At 50.8% G+C, this 12,805-nt stretch overlaps 1 protein-coding gene across 4 annotated transcripts; it reads right to left on the reverse strand.

Annotated features, from left to right (window-relative positions):
* Positions 1–438: 438 nt before the first annotated feature.
* Positions 439–7,923, reverse strand: TYSND1 (trypsin like peroxisomal matrix peptidase 1). Of its 4 annotated transcripts, XR_002647024.3 has the most exons (5): positions 6,630–7,923; positions 4,767–4,897; positions 3,564–3,749; positions 1,910–2,045; positions 1,218–1,332 (listed from the first exon to the last, which is right to left on the reverse strand). XR_002647024.3 is itself a non-coding variant. In XM_022590777.3 (4 exons), the coding sequence occupies exons 1-4, from the start codon at positions 7,799–7,801 to the stop codon at positions 1,115–1,117; spliced, it is 1,707 nt and encodes a 568-aa protein (XP_022446485.1). In that variant the 5' UTR covers positions 7,802–7,922; the 3' UTR covers positions 439–1,114. The 4 variants fall into 4 exon arrangements, 3 of the variants coding, with proteins under 3 accessions (XP_022446485.1, XP_022446486.1, XP_022446487.2); XM_022590777.3 differs by lacking the exon at positions 1,910–2,045 and having other exon boundaries at positions 439–1,332; positions 6,630–7,922; XM_022590779.3 differs by lacking the exons at positions 1,218–1,332; positions 1,910–2,045 and adding an exon at positions 4,535–4,623 and having other exon boundaries at positions 3,579–3,749.
* Between the last annotated feature and the right edge of the window lie 4,882 nt (positions 7,924–12,805).

The following is a 12,805-nucleotide window of genomic DNA, read 5'->3' on the forward strand; positions in this document are numbered from 1 at the left end:
CAGGCAGGGCCCTGGGCACACAGTGCATGTTCCTGACTCCCAGGGTTGGTCTCAGTTCCTAGGGCCTGCCTTGGCCTCATTCACCTTTGAACTCCCCAACTCCCATCCATTCCAGGACCTGGCACAGGCCTGGGTCCATCCAGGCAGCCTGTAAACAGTTGCTGCCAGGCCAAGGCCACCGCCGTCTGGGATCTGCAAGCCCCACCCAGTGCTAACTGGCACCACGGCCAGCTGCCAGGACTAGTCTGGCGCAAGAGTGTCCCGTGAGATCAAACCCCCTGAGAAAGCAGGATGGAAAGGTATATTTCTGTGCCTGCTGCTTTCCTATTCCCCATTCAACTCTCAAAACAAAGAAGGAAAAGAAAGAAGCTGATATCTAGAAGTAGGTCCTGTCCCTCGTAGGTCCTGTTTATTCCCAAACCCCAACCAGACACATTCTACCCCTCCCCCCCACACATCCCCACCCCCGACCCGAGAGCCACTTTACGGGCCGGAAAATTAAGGCACTGTGTCAGCGCGCCCCTGTAGGTCAGGGCACCCGACACATGAAGAGCCGGGAGTCCTGGCTTTCGGGGACGCCACCGCTGGTCCAGCAGAACAGGAAGATGCTCTTTCCCTTCCGCCTCTGGTCTTCAGAGCAGGGCCTCTCTGCTGAGGTTTTCTGAGGAAGCCCCAGTGCTGTCAGCCCCATTCTGACCGAGAGCAGAGAGGAGCCCAGGCCCCAGGGAAGCCGCCGCTGCAGGCGCCCAGTGACCCTCAGGAGACAGGGAACCGTGGCTGGGCCTGCCTTCCAGTAACATCTGTCTGTCAGGGCCAGGTCTGTCTGTTGTATGGTTGTACTGCGCTCCCCAGAAGGGGAAAGAACAGAGCTGAGCCTAGTGTCGGGGGAAGAGAGAGGTGGCGGCTCGAGAAAGCACCCCAAAACGGGCTGCCAGGTAAGAGATCCGTGGGGGCTAAAGAGAAGTTTGGTCCAGACTCCAGAGCTGAGCAAGGTGGGTGGTGATGGTGATGCAGCCTGGCTGGGGTGTGCCATGTCAGGGTCCTCAGGCCACCAGCCTCAGCGCTCCCCATGGCATCAGATGGTTGCTCTTCTCTCTAGAGGGGTGCCACAGCTTCAGAGCTTGCTCCGCGGGGCCTCTGCCAGGGGTCGCTGCAGCCGCCACACCACCCTCACTGGCTCAGGGGCGCGGTCCAGCTGGCGGAGGCCGCCCAGGTCGCCTGCCTGGCTGTACCGCTGCAGGGCCGGCTGGAGCACCGTGATGGGAATGCTGAAGTTCAGGTGGGGGTAGGTGGCCCCCGTGTTATTGTCCCGGGTGTTGCTGGCAATGATGCCTGTTCAGGAGCCAGAGAGGAAAAGAGGGTGTGAGCCAGGGGACAGGGGAGGGAGGCTCACCTCCAGCCTGGAGGCCCTAGACCTGCCTGAAGCCCCCTCGTAGTGACAGGCACCAGGCTTCACTCATGGACACGGGCTCCTCATGCCTCAGTCCTCCTTCCTGGCTTTACTTTCTCCCCAACACTATCAGTATCTAATACCCCATGTTTCACTTGTTTTGTTATCCCTCTCTCCAACTTCTGTTATCTTTCAGCTCCATGAGGGCAGAACTGCTGTGCTCTGTCCATGCAGTCTCCCCAGTACCTGGAACAGTGCCTGGCAAAGGACGACCTCAACAAATACTAGCTGAGTGACTGAATAAATGAATCAGACCCACACAGAACTTTTGTTTGGCCTGCTCAGTGCATGTGTATGAATTTTTTGAAGACAATTTTAGACTTAACAGAAGTCTTGCCAAAATAGTACAGAATTCCTGTATACCCTTCACCCAGCTTTTCCTTATGTCACCATACAGCATTCATCAAAACCAAGAAATTAACCTTGGTGAAATGCTATTAACTAAAGTACAGAACTCACTTGGATGTACCAGTATTTGCACTAATGCTCTTTTTCTGATCCAGGATCCCACATGGCATTTAGTCGTCATGTCTCCTAGGTCTCCTCCCATCTGGGTCACTTCCACGGTCTCTCCTTATCTTTCATGGCCTTGACACTTTGAAGAGTACAGGTCAGTTATTCTGTAGAATGTCCCTCAATTTGGGTTTACCTGATGTTTTCTCATGATAAGATTGAGGTTAAACATCACTGAGAAGAAAACCATAGAAGCAATGTGTCCCTTTCAGTGCATGCTATCAGGAAATGTGTGCTGACTATAAGCACTGCTTGCGATGTTAACCTTCATTACTTGGGTGGTATCTGCCAGGTTTCTCCGCTGTAGACTTACTATGACCCTCTTGGTAAGTACAAAATATTTTAGGATTATGCAGTTATCTTGTTTCTACTTAAACTTTTGCCTACTGATTTTGGCATCCATCAATGGATCCTGTCGGCAGCAGTTCCTACCGGGGTGTCCTAATAGTGATTTTCTATTTCCCTCATTTCTTCTACATTCATTAATGGGAATTCTTCTGAAAACCAAAACTGCTACCATTTGTTTTGCTGCTCAAGCTGTTCCAGCGGGAGCTCCTTCACGTCAGCTCCTGGTTCTTTCAACACCTGACGTGCCCATCATTTTGCTGCTGCTGTTATTGCTACCCCTCCCTCCTTTCCAGCACCACAAGGCAGCCCTAGAGAATGACTCTTAGAAACCAAGATCTGAACTCTCGCTGTGTTCATTACAAATGGATGTCACTGCTTCTAGCCCCTCTCAGCAGACTGAGCTAGGAGTCACATATATCTACACACACACACACTAAGTCATGCATACACACATCTATATTTATTTCTGTGTCCACTTATCGGTATATATCTTTTAAAAGGTCAACCAGTATATGGGAGAAAAATGAAATGCAGACTAGGACAAATGTACCTAACTCTATTTCAAATGAATCACATAACTATACTGAAGGGGAAGGGGAAGGAGCTAATCTAAGAAACTTCGGAAAAGAGCGTTTTGACTGGACACTTTAAGGCTAAAGATAAAAAGAACTGTACGTGCTCAAACACTGTTCTCTAGCTGGTAAATTCGTTTCTCACGGGGGTGTGGTTAGGAATTCTGAAAAAAAAGAAAGGTTCACAGCTTCTTGTGAAAAATTGGAAAGTCAGCCAGCGTTAGGCCCACATATCTTTGTAACGAGGCAACAGTGTACTAGAGCTGAGTGGTGCTCACCCCAGTTCCCCCTTGCCCTCCACTCACTGCTGTCTTCACTCACTCACTCATTCACTTTAACAGCCCAGCCTCTGCAGGCTTTCGAGTTTGTGACCCTTGGACTAATCCAACTCCTGAGTCTCACAGATCAAATGACATTAAGTGACTTACCCAAGGTTGTGCAGTGGCTCAGTGGCAGAGAAGCGACCAGAACTCAGATCTCTTCCCTCCAAGCTCAGCTTCTGTCCCTCTCCACCCTCAGAAGCACAAGAGCCTGAAAACCTTGGCTAACTACCTCTGCGCATAAGGCCCACCATCTTTCCAGACAGAGGGTGGCTCCCAGGGCTGGAAACCAAGCACTCGCAGGATGGGACTGAGGCTCTGGCAAGGGGAAGTCTGGGAGAGGACCAAGGAGCTGGTTACCCAGGAGGTCCCCGGAGCAGGTGGAGAAGAGAGGTCCCCCACTGGAGCCACCATGCACAGCACACGTGGTCTGAAGCATCACTGGTGTGTCATCCACCTGCACCACAGCTGACAGGATGCCTGAGGTCACCGAGGGCCCGCAGGCCTGGCCAAAGACACCGAAGCCCACCACACTGACAGCCTCGCCTGCCAGGGAGGGAAGAAGGGTTAAGCTGGGGAGCCTCCTCTGTCTGGCAGGACTCACACATTCCCCAGCCCCCTCCCTGGCCACTCCAAATTTCCAAACCCTCTCTGCCCTTTGAGTTTCTGCTCAGATACTCTTGCCTCCATGAGAACTTTCCCCAGGCCCCCCACAGGAACAGGCCGGGACCTCCACTGAGCTCCCAGCACTGTATCTGCTCAACCACTTCTCTTCAGCATCAGGCTGTTCTCCAGCCCTCATTCCCCTGCTGGACTGGGTAGTCACTTTTTAGGATTCCCAGCACCTAGCCAGGGGCTCAATAAATGTTTGTGAAATTAACACTCACCTCCTGAGACTAAGAAGTCTCTTGGTAAAACTAAAATGGTGATGATGACTACAAAGTGGGCACCACTTTCCTTCACCAAGTGCTTTACAGACAATATCTCACCCATTCCTCACAAGGCCCAAGAGTAGGGAGCATTATCCCCATTTTACAGATGTGGAAACTGAGGCAGAGTTCACTAAGTTGTCTAAGGACACGGGGCTAATAAATGGCAGAAGATGCCAAAGCAGAGAGCTTGTAATCCTTGTTATTACGTTATAGCATACGACATCCACAAAGCAAGACCTCTGGTACTTCTGTGGCAGCATCACAAAGCCTTTTACTCAAATCATGCCATTGGAGCCTCAAAAGTACACATCTCCCAGACCAGCCTGCAGTGTTATAAGGATACCCCAAGGCTCAACACACTACACTGCTGTGGGGCCTCAGGAAAAAGGCATGCCTTACCCTTCGCTGGGAATTCCACATGCCCCCCAGGACGTTAGGCATGCTGGGCGTGAGCAGGGAGGCCTCCAAGAGCAACTCCGGCCAAAGCACTGTAACCAGGATGTAACAAGGTGCCAGCCTGACTCATTACTCCAGTAGGGGTGGGGAAGGGAGCTGACCTGTGGGACTGGCCCCTGATCTGCAGGGTTAGAGCACCCAACACCCCAGACCAGAGAACCCCTCTGTCCTTTACCTTCATGGAAATGCTCAGCGGGCACAGGTACAGGGACACCATCTAGATCCTCCTCCAGGCTCACCACTGCTATATCATAGGGAGATGTCTCCTGGGTGGCAAATACCACATGTCCCCAGATTACGGTGCTCCTGGGAACAAGGAAAACAAAATGACAGGCTAGCTTTCCGAACGCTCAGCACGGGGAGGAAGCAAAATAATGAGAGTAACAGTAAAAGTCATGAACTTGGGACTCAAAAGATTTGGTGTCAGCCCTGAAACATACCAGCATGCAACTCTGGGCACATCCACAGTGGAACTTCCAAACATGCTCTACCAACTGCAGGGTACTGCTGTGTAAAGCTTCCGGTGCCTCACCATCATCACAAACACCTGACACCTAGGGGGCACTGTGGGCCAGGCCTGGTGTTAATGTTCTATGGACATCATTCCATTTAGTCCTCACAGCTGCCCTATGAACTAGGCACTGGTATTATCTCCATTTTGGATGGTGCATTTGAGGCCCAGAGAGGTTGAGTAATTTCTCAAGGTCACATAACTAGTGGCAGGAGCCAGGGCAAACATTCTCAGCATTTTCCTTTACTGCCTCATTTGATACCAACAATCCTGTCAGGTGGGGGGGCAGACATGATACGATTTCATCCCTCTGGGTCCCTGTTTACATAAATGCCAGCACTTCTATAACTCTTACTACGTGGCAGGCTGTTCCAAGACTTTACATGTCATGGGAAAGCAGCTTAGACAGATTCAGCAAATTGCCCAAGATTACACAGGGGCTTCCTACTACACACTCTGCAGGGGTAGCTTCCAGCAGACCTGTTGCGTTCCCTAGAACCAAGAGTATGTGGGGGTAGGTGGAGGGGTGAGGAACTGGGGACCACACACAGAGGAAAATTCTCATCATCCGTCTTCCCTATAAAGTCATGGCTGTCCAGGTGGCTGCCAGAGGGGACTCTATGGCAAAGCCGGGCTGGGTTAACCTCAGGAGTTCAACAGAGGCATTTGGAAAGGTCTGGGCTGAGAGGCTGAGCCAGGGACAGAACAACAGGCATTAACACCAAGGAGCATTAACACCAAGGCGCAAACACCAAGTGTTTGCTTTGGCCTAAGTCAAGCACCTGGGACTACAGAAGAAACAGAACATGTATTAGAAAACCAAGCCAGGAAGCCAAGGCTGCTGTCTCCACTGTCACAGCAAGTCAAAGTAAAGGAGGGTAAGAGTGCTCACCCTGCAGAGAGGGAACAAATGACTGTCTGAAGTCCCAACCTGGCTGCCAAGAGCACTCAATGATTGTTCAAAATATATTTGCCTGGCCCCCACTCCCACATTCTAATTAGGTGGAACCGCGTATCTGTTCATTTTGATCCAGAAGAGAAGTTCTGGTTAAGATCTAAGAGATAAATCAAGTAAGAGTAACAGGCTCCTCTCCTAACCCAGGAGGGTAGCATCCTGGGCCCCTGGGGCTTCACTACGGCATTCAGGGGAAAGAGGGCAGGGTTAGGAAGACTCTGTTCAAGGGCCTCTGGTGTGTGGGTGCAAGGATGAGACAGAGAAGTTGCCCAGAAGGAATTCAGACTGGGAGGGGGAGCTCAAAGATGCCTAGCCAGGGATGCTGGACCACCCCACAGTTGCTTGTCATCTTGCCCAAGCCCCATTCACCCCTTGCCAGGAGGTCCAGAACCCCCTACTCTGGGGTTCTGGGTGCCAAGGATGAGGGGAGGGTCCCAGGTCTCTAACCACACTGCACCACCAAGCATTGAGCCTGAGACCAGAAGGCCTCCATAATCCTCAGGATTATGACCTGAGATCCAGATATGACAGCTGGTGAGGGAGCGGAGTGGGGGCAACCTTGTGGGCCTTACTTGGGGGTGGTGGAGCGCACTAGGACCTTGGCCGCCTCCCGAGGGGCCACATGCCGGCAGGTCACCACGAGGCGCGGTGCCACGGCCACTCCGGAGCCCCAAACGGAACCGCACTCCACCAGCACGGCCGCAGCTGCCCAGGGGGGTCCGGGGTCTCGGAGGGGCAGGCCCCACGGGGAGCCCATCTCATGCGGTAGGAAGGCGGCCAGAGCGGCGGCGCCGGGGTGCAGGCGGCAGAGGGCCGCTCGGGCGGCGCGGAGGAGAGGGGCGGCGGCGCAGAGCAGCGTGAGGCCCACCCACTCGCGGGCCTTCCAGCAGAGGGGCGCCGCCACCAGCGCCACCAGCGCCCCCGCAGGTCGCGCCTCGAACACGCCGCCACCCTCGGTGCCTGGCAGGCAGCGCGCGTCGGTGAGCAGCAGAGGGCCGGCCGAGTTGCTGAGGACGCCGCAGCTGAGCGTGTTGAGAAAGATGTCGGGGCAGAAGGCCCCGAACGGGGAGCCGCAGGCCACCAGCGGCTCACCCTTGGGCACAGCCCCGAGAGGCGCCACGGCCAATACCGGCCCGCGCTCCTCCGCCTCCGCCTCCTTCTCCGGGTCCGGCCGCACGCGTAGCAGAGCGAACCAGCCCAGCGCTCTCAGCTGGTCTTCCTCCTCCTCCTCCGACACCTCGTCGTCCGGTGCGGCGCTCGCGAAGCTCCACTGCTTGGCCGCCTCGCCGCCGAAGAGGCGCGCGAAGTGGCCCCGGAAGGCCGGGCAGCTCAACAGCAGCAGCAGCTCGGCGGAGCGGGGGGGCTGCAGCGGCCGCCCGCGGAACCGGGCGGGCGGGCCGGGCTCCAGGCCCGCGCACTGGGGCGTGCACAGCCCCGGGCGGCCCCGCTCCGCTCGGCCTGCCGGACTCGCGGCCGTTGGGCCCCACTGCACGTGCAGGCGCAGGTCGTCGCCGCAACTGTCGCCGGGCAGGAAGGCGGCGCCGGCCGCGGTCAGCGCCCCGCTGCCGGCCCTCAGGAAAGGGGTGAAGATGCCCCCGTGGCACAGCACCAGGCCCAGGCGGCGGCTCAGGATCACCCCGCTGCAGCTCCACGAGCCCGCCTCGGGCTGCCCAGCCCGGGTGGCGCTCACCACGCAGCCCGCCTGCTCGGCCGCCCTCATGGCTGGCCCCCACTGCCGCCCCATGGCCTCGGGGACGGCACACCAGTGGCCTCCCGGGGAACAAGCAAGCGAGCAAGGACCGTGGCCGGCACCAGCTGACCCCACGTAGCGCCACCCAAAGCTGGCAGCGAGAAGCGCAGGCACTATCCCAGGTCTTCCTCTTCCGGCCGGATTGGCTAAGCCCCAACTGGCCCGGCCCGATTGGCTGGGCTAGGGGCCGAGCCCTGATTGGCTGCCGAGGCTGACCCCGCCTTTCCGCGCCCTAGATGGTTCAGGTCACCTGTGCGACGTTGAGGGCGAAGCGGGACCGGAGGAAGAGACCCGGGAGAGTGACAGGAATGTGGCTTTACTGGGAGATAGGGGCGTGCTGGTCCCTCGGAGCCTAGTCTCGTCTCTGTTCGCTGAGCTTCAGGAAAGGGAACAGAAATGCGCCCTGAGGTGGCTAGACTTGCCCAGGCCTTGACAGGACCTGTCAGTATCTGCCCAGGTGTAGGAGACATCCGACCTCTGATCCCTGGGATAAGATGGACAAAGAAGGCGTTCAGGGGATTTCCCTGGTGTCGCAGAGGTTAAGAATCTGCCTGCCAATGCAGGGGACACGGGTTCGAGCCCTGGTCTGGGAAGATCCCACATGCCGCGGAGCAACTAAGCCTGTGTGCCATAACTACTGAGCCTGCGCTCTGGAGCCTGCGGGCCACAACTACTTAGCCCACGTGCCACAACTACTGAGCCCGCTCGCCTAGAGCCCGTGCTCCGCAACAAGAGAAGCCACCGCAATGAGAAGCCCGCGCACCGCAACGAAGGGTAGCCCCTGCTTGCAGCAACTAAAGAAAGCCCGCGTGCAGCAACAAAGACCCAACACAGCCAATAATTAATTAATTAATAATTTTTAAAAAGCTGTTCAGTATTTTGTAAGTAAACCGTACAGTAATCCACTAGGGGGGATAATGGAGCTCGTAAGATTACACCTCTGGTCTTCTGATGCCAAAGCCACACCCTACATATCTCATGGAAACTGGATTTGCTCCAAAAATTGCCTTTTAAAACTATGATAAACAGTAGCTGAAGTCAAAGTTTTAAATTACACAACCCTATAGTTTGCATTATGCACATTTCATATAATGATTTATAACCATCAGCCAGGATTTATCTAGATCAGGGGTCACTTTTTCTGTAAAAGGCCAGAGTGTAAATAAATAGCTGAGGTTTTGTGGGCCATACCTTCTTTGTCCTAAATACTCAGCTCTGCTGTTGTAGCATGCAAAAGCTAAAGAAATGGGGTGGCTGTGTTCCAATAAAATTTTACTTATGGGCCCTGAAATTTGAATTTTATATAATTGTGCCATGTCACAAAATTTCATTCTTTTTTAATTTTTCTCACAGGCCATACAGAAACAGGCAGCAGGCCAGATCTGGACCACGAGCTGTAGTTTGCCATCCCTGCTCTACCCTGACATAAAACATCCTTACTTTTCCAATGAAGTCACCCTGAGGACAGAGGAACATGAACAAATATGTTTTGGGGGGCTGCAGGATATCCCTGAAGCAGTCACCACAAGCTAGACATTTTATAAAGGTCTATCACAATGTCAACTAAAGTAATTTTAATAAGATTATTTTAATACGTATTTATGTCAGCATTAATGAAAATATTCAATTACTACTTAAATTACATAGCCTTTCTGCCTCAAAATTTTGAATAAACTAACACTGCTTGGTGTATCCCAAGCACAACACAGGGTAATGCTCAATGCTCCCAGCGACACAAACCTGTTTGAGAAAGGAGAATGATGATCCATTATAGCATGAGGCAGGACTGAAATCAGCAGTCTTCCTATAGCTGGTACTGTCTTCTTTTGGTTCTGACATAGAAGATGGCTTGATCGCAGTAAAACCTATTAACTATCCAACTTCCTAGCAATTGCTTCTCTCTCTCTGGAGTCCAGTGATTCTCCCTTAATGACGCCCAAGCCTCCAGCATGAACTGTTTGCATGTTTTTCTGTTTACGGCACATCACAGTGGAGTCCCAAGTCACAGTCAACAGCCAAGGTGAGACCCCCTAGTGCTGGGCTCATTGACTCAGCCTTTAATTTTCATGTACTGCTCTGACTCAAATGACACAAACCCATATAAGCGTAAAACCCATGGCATCATTCCACTGTATTAGTTTCAATCTCGATGCCTCCAGTAATTTAATACTCAGTCAAAAAGAACCTGGTGCATTTTGCTTCCCATTCTGTTTTATTCCAGTACTTTAGTTTTAGAACCTCATTTGGGTTTTTTAAAAGCAAAGCTTCCTACAAGCCTAGTAAATGCACAAGCACAGGTTTCATTACTTCTATTTTGTCAAATGTAGCATTCAACCGGATTCTCTCCAATTTTGTATCAAATGATGAAACACAGCTAAACTGGACCCAGTCCTTGCTAGCATGTTAACAGATTTTGTTCAAAAGTCTGCCATGTCCTTCCTGTTGCATAAATGACCACCAGTCCTGGGACCACTGCATGTTCCAAGGCTCTCAAACGGTACTAAATTTATTACTTCCAGTGGAATGTGTAAATTGGCCTGGCCTTTCCACCCATACCCCACGCCCCCCCGTAGCAAAGTCTGTCTCTCACACCCGTTGTAAATATTTCTTCCCGTAAGTATGGAAGAACTTTTGCCCCACCCCCCACAACAAATGTCATGCTATGTTCATACTCAGAACAAACCAATGCCAAAAAAAAGGAGCAAGATACCAAATTTGTTTTAACTTTTTATTAAAACGCTTAGGATACAGATTGACTTTCTTTTGTAAATGACTGTTTTACTTTTCCTGAAATAGGACATATATGCACTCTGATAAAACAGAATGAAAAGTCTCAATTCATGGGAGTTCCAGTACAAAGCTCTGACCCTAACTGTCAGGAGCCAAGTTCCTCACAGCGGCTTCTTTCCTCTATATTATTTCTGTGGGGCAAGAAATAGACTGCTGCCACTTGATTTTTCAATCCCGACTCTTTCTCCAGTGGCCAAAATAAACCACCTTCACAAAGAGCTGCCCTGTGTAGAATCCAGTTTTCTAGCTTGCTAAAAAATGATTAGGGACAAATATAAAAAAAAAACAAACCAAAAACCAGAAAACTAACACTGAAGCAATCATACCTCTCGTATCTCTGGAGAGAGAAGTATGGGTTACCTTTAGCCAAAGAAAATTAGAAGTATGCAAGTTAACTACCTAGTTCATTCACTGTTAGCTAGATTTGTTCACTTAAGGCTTTAACCCCTTTCCAAACCAGCTATGCTTGCTAATAAATGAAAGGCATGCTCTTCCCAGCTTTATACTTCACTGGGCCTCTGCATTTGGTACCTAGCAGTGAAAAAGCATGCTTTCCCAACAGGTGAGTACTGAAGAATGGGAAACATTCTTCAGTACTCACCTGGGAAATCCAACTAAAGAACGATACTCTCACCCCAGGAATACATTATCCACACCTTCCCCGCCCTCACATTAGAAGCAACAATCCACTGAATTTAGTTCGGGCCTCTGCAAATACACCTCGGAATTACAATTTTCAGTTTTGAGGAAAATACCTCTTATCTTTCATTAAAGGAAAAATGAATGAAGATATCCTCCCACATGAAGACCATCTCCTATCCCTTCATCCTTTATTACAAGGGTAAAATATTGGTTAAGATCATGATAATCCAATTTCACACGTGGCATTAGGAAAATGGAATGCTATAAAAATAATCCTCATCACACTACTGGGGATGCTGAGGCTTTTATACCAGGTGCTTACCGACAAGTGATACTGGCCCAAAAGAACAGCTCGACACAAAGTTCTTGGCTTAGAGTTTCCCCAGATTATTTCTGGACTGGAGAAAGGCAATTTCCTAACACCCCCCACCCCACCCCCAAAAATCTGGAAAAGCTACATCAAAATAAGTTTAACATCAAAAATAAGTTGATAACCAATTAAAAAAAATAGAGCTCATGAAGAGTCCAATAAAGAAACCAAATTCTGCAAGTGGAAATTTTAAAGCCCAATGAATGAATCTTTCCTAGATTCAAACAAATGCTACAATACCAGACTTTTAAGTTCTCAACTCACAGAATTAAGAGCCCTTAAGCTGTTAACTTCATCCTGTGTGACTCTCCTATTCAGAAAAATTTCCCCTAGAATCTGCAAAAATGGCTGAGACACACCTGCAGTGTGTGACAACAAGGGATGTGTTCTCAAGTCTTTCATGAGGCAAAAGTCACTTTTACGACTGAAAATGAAAAAGGTGCTACAGAGGGAAATGAAATTTCACAACTACATAAAAGTAAAGACTGGCTAAAATTTGTAACTTTATGAGTAAAAATAATAACAATAACCCACTCTACAATTAACTCCTCCGCAGTGAACAATCTGCTATGCATGCTGGGATGAGGAATGACAGTAGCCCGAGACTGTGGGAACTGGCCTTAACTGCACGGCCGGGGTTCTGCCCTTTCCTAGTGCTCTGTGCACAAGGTGGTGCCACCTACTACAAGGCAGTTAGTGAGAGGGGAGTCTCTCTCACCAGCCTGCTGTTCATTTGACTGAGCTCTGGCCTCCAACATGTACCTGTGCATAATTTTATGAAGTATCTAAATGCCATTCACTAGTTAAAAAAAAAAAAGCAAACTCTGGACCAAGTAAATTGTGAACTCAAAAAGTTATTAGGAGGGTCACCAATTACACTAATAACACTTTCTTTAAAAAATAGAATCACTTTCTTTTGAAATCAACCACAGTGGTGAGACGTGTTTTTCTTTCCAGGTGCTCCATGATGGCACACAGCTCTACCTGGCAAATCCTGCCACTTCCAAGTCCCGGGGTGCTGACCTGCACCAGCACGTGGGGCAGCGTTACCTCCCAACAGCGTGGAGAAGAGCACATGTCACCACTGGGCGATGAGAGAGCTGACAGAGACTCTTGGCTTCTCAACGCCAGACATGGTTGGAGAGCTTTCCTTGTTCTATTAGAAAAGTTCATGAGGAAGCTGTGAATAGGATCAG

The sequence above is a fragment of the Delphinapterus leucas genome, chromosome 16 (genome assembly GCF_059928025.1).
Source record: "Delphinapterus leucas isolate spDelLeu-1000000601 "Yukka" chromosome 16, BTC_Dleu_Yukka2, whole genome shotgun sequence".
Lineage (NCBI taxonomy): Eukaryota > Metazoa > Chordata > Mammalia > Artiodactyla > Monodontidae > Delphinapterus > Delphinapterus leucas.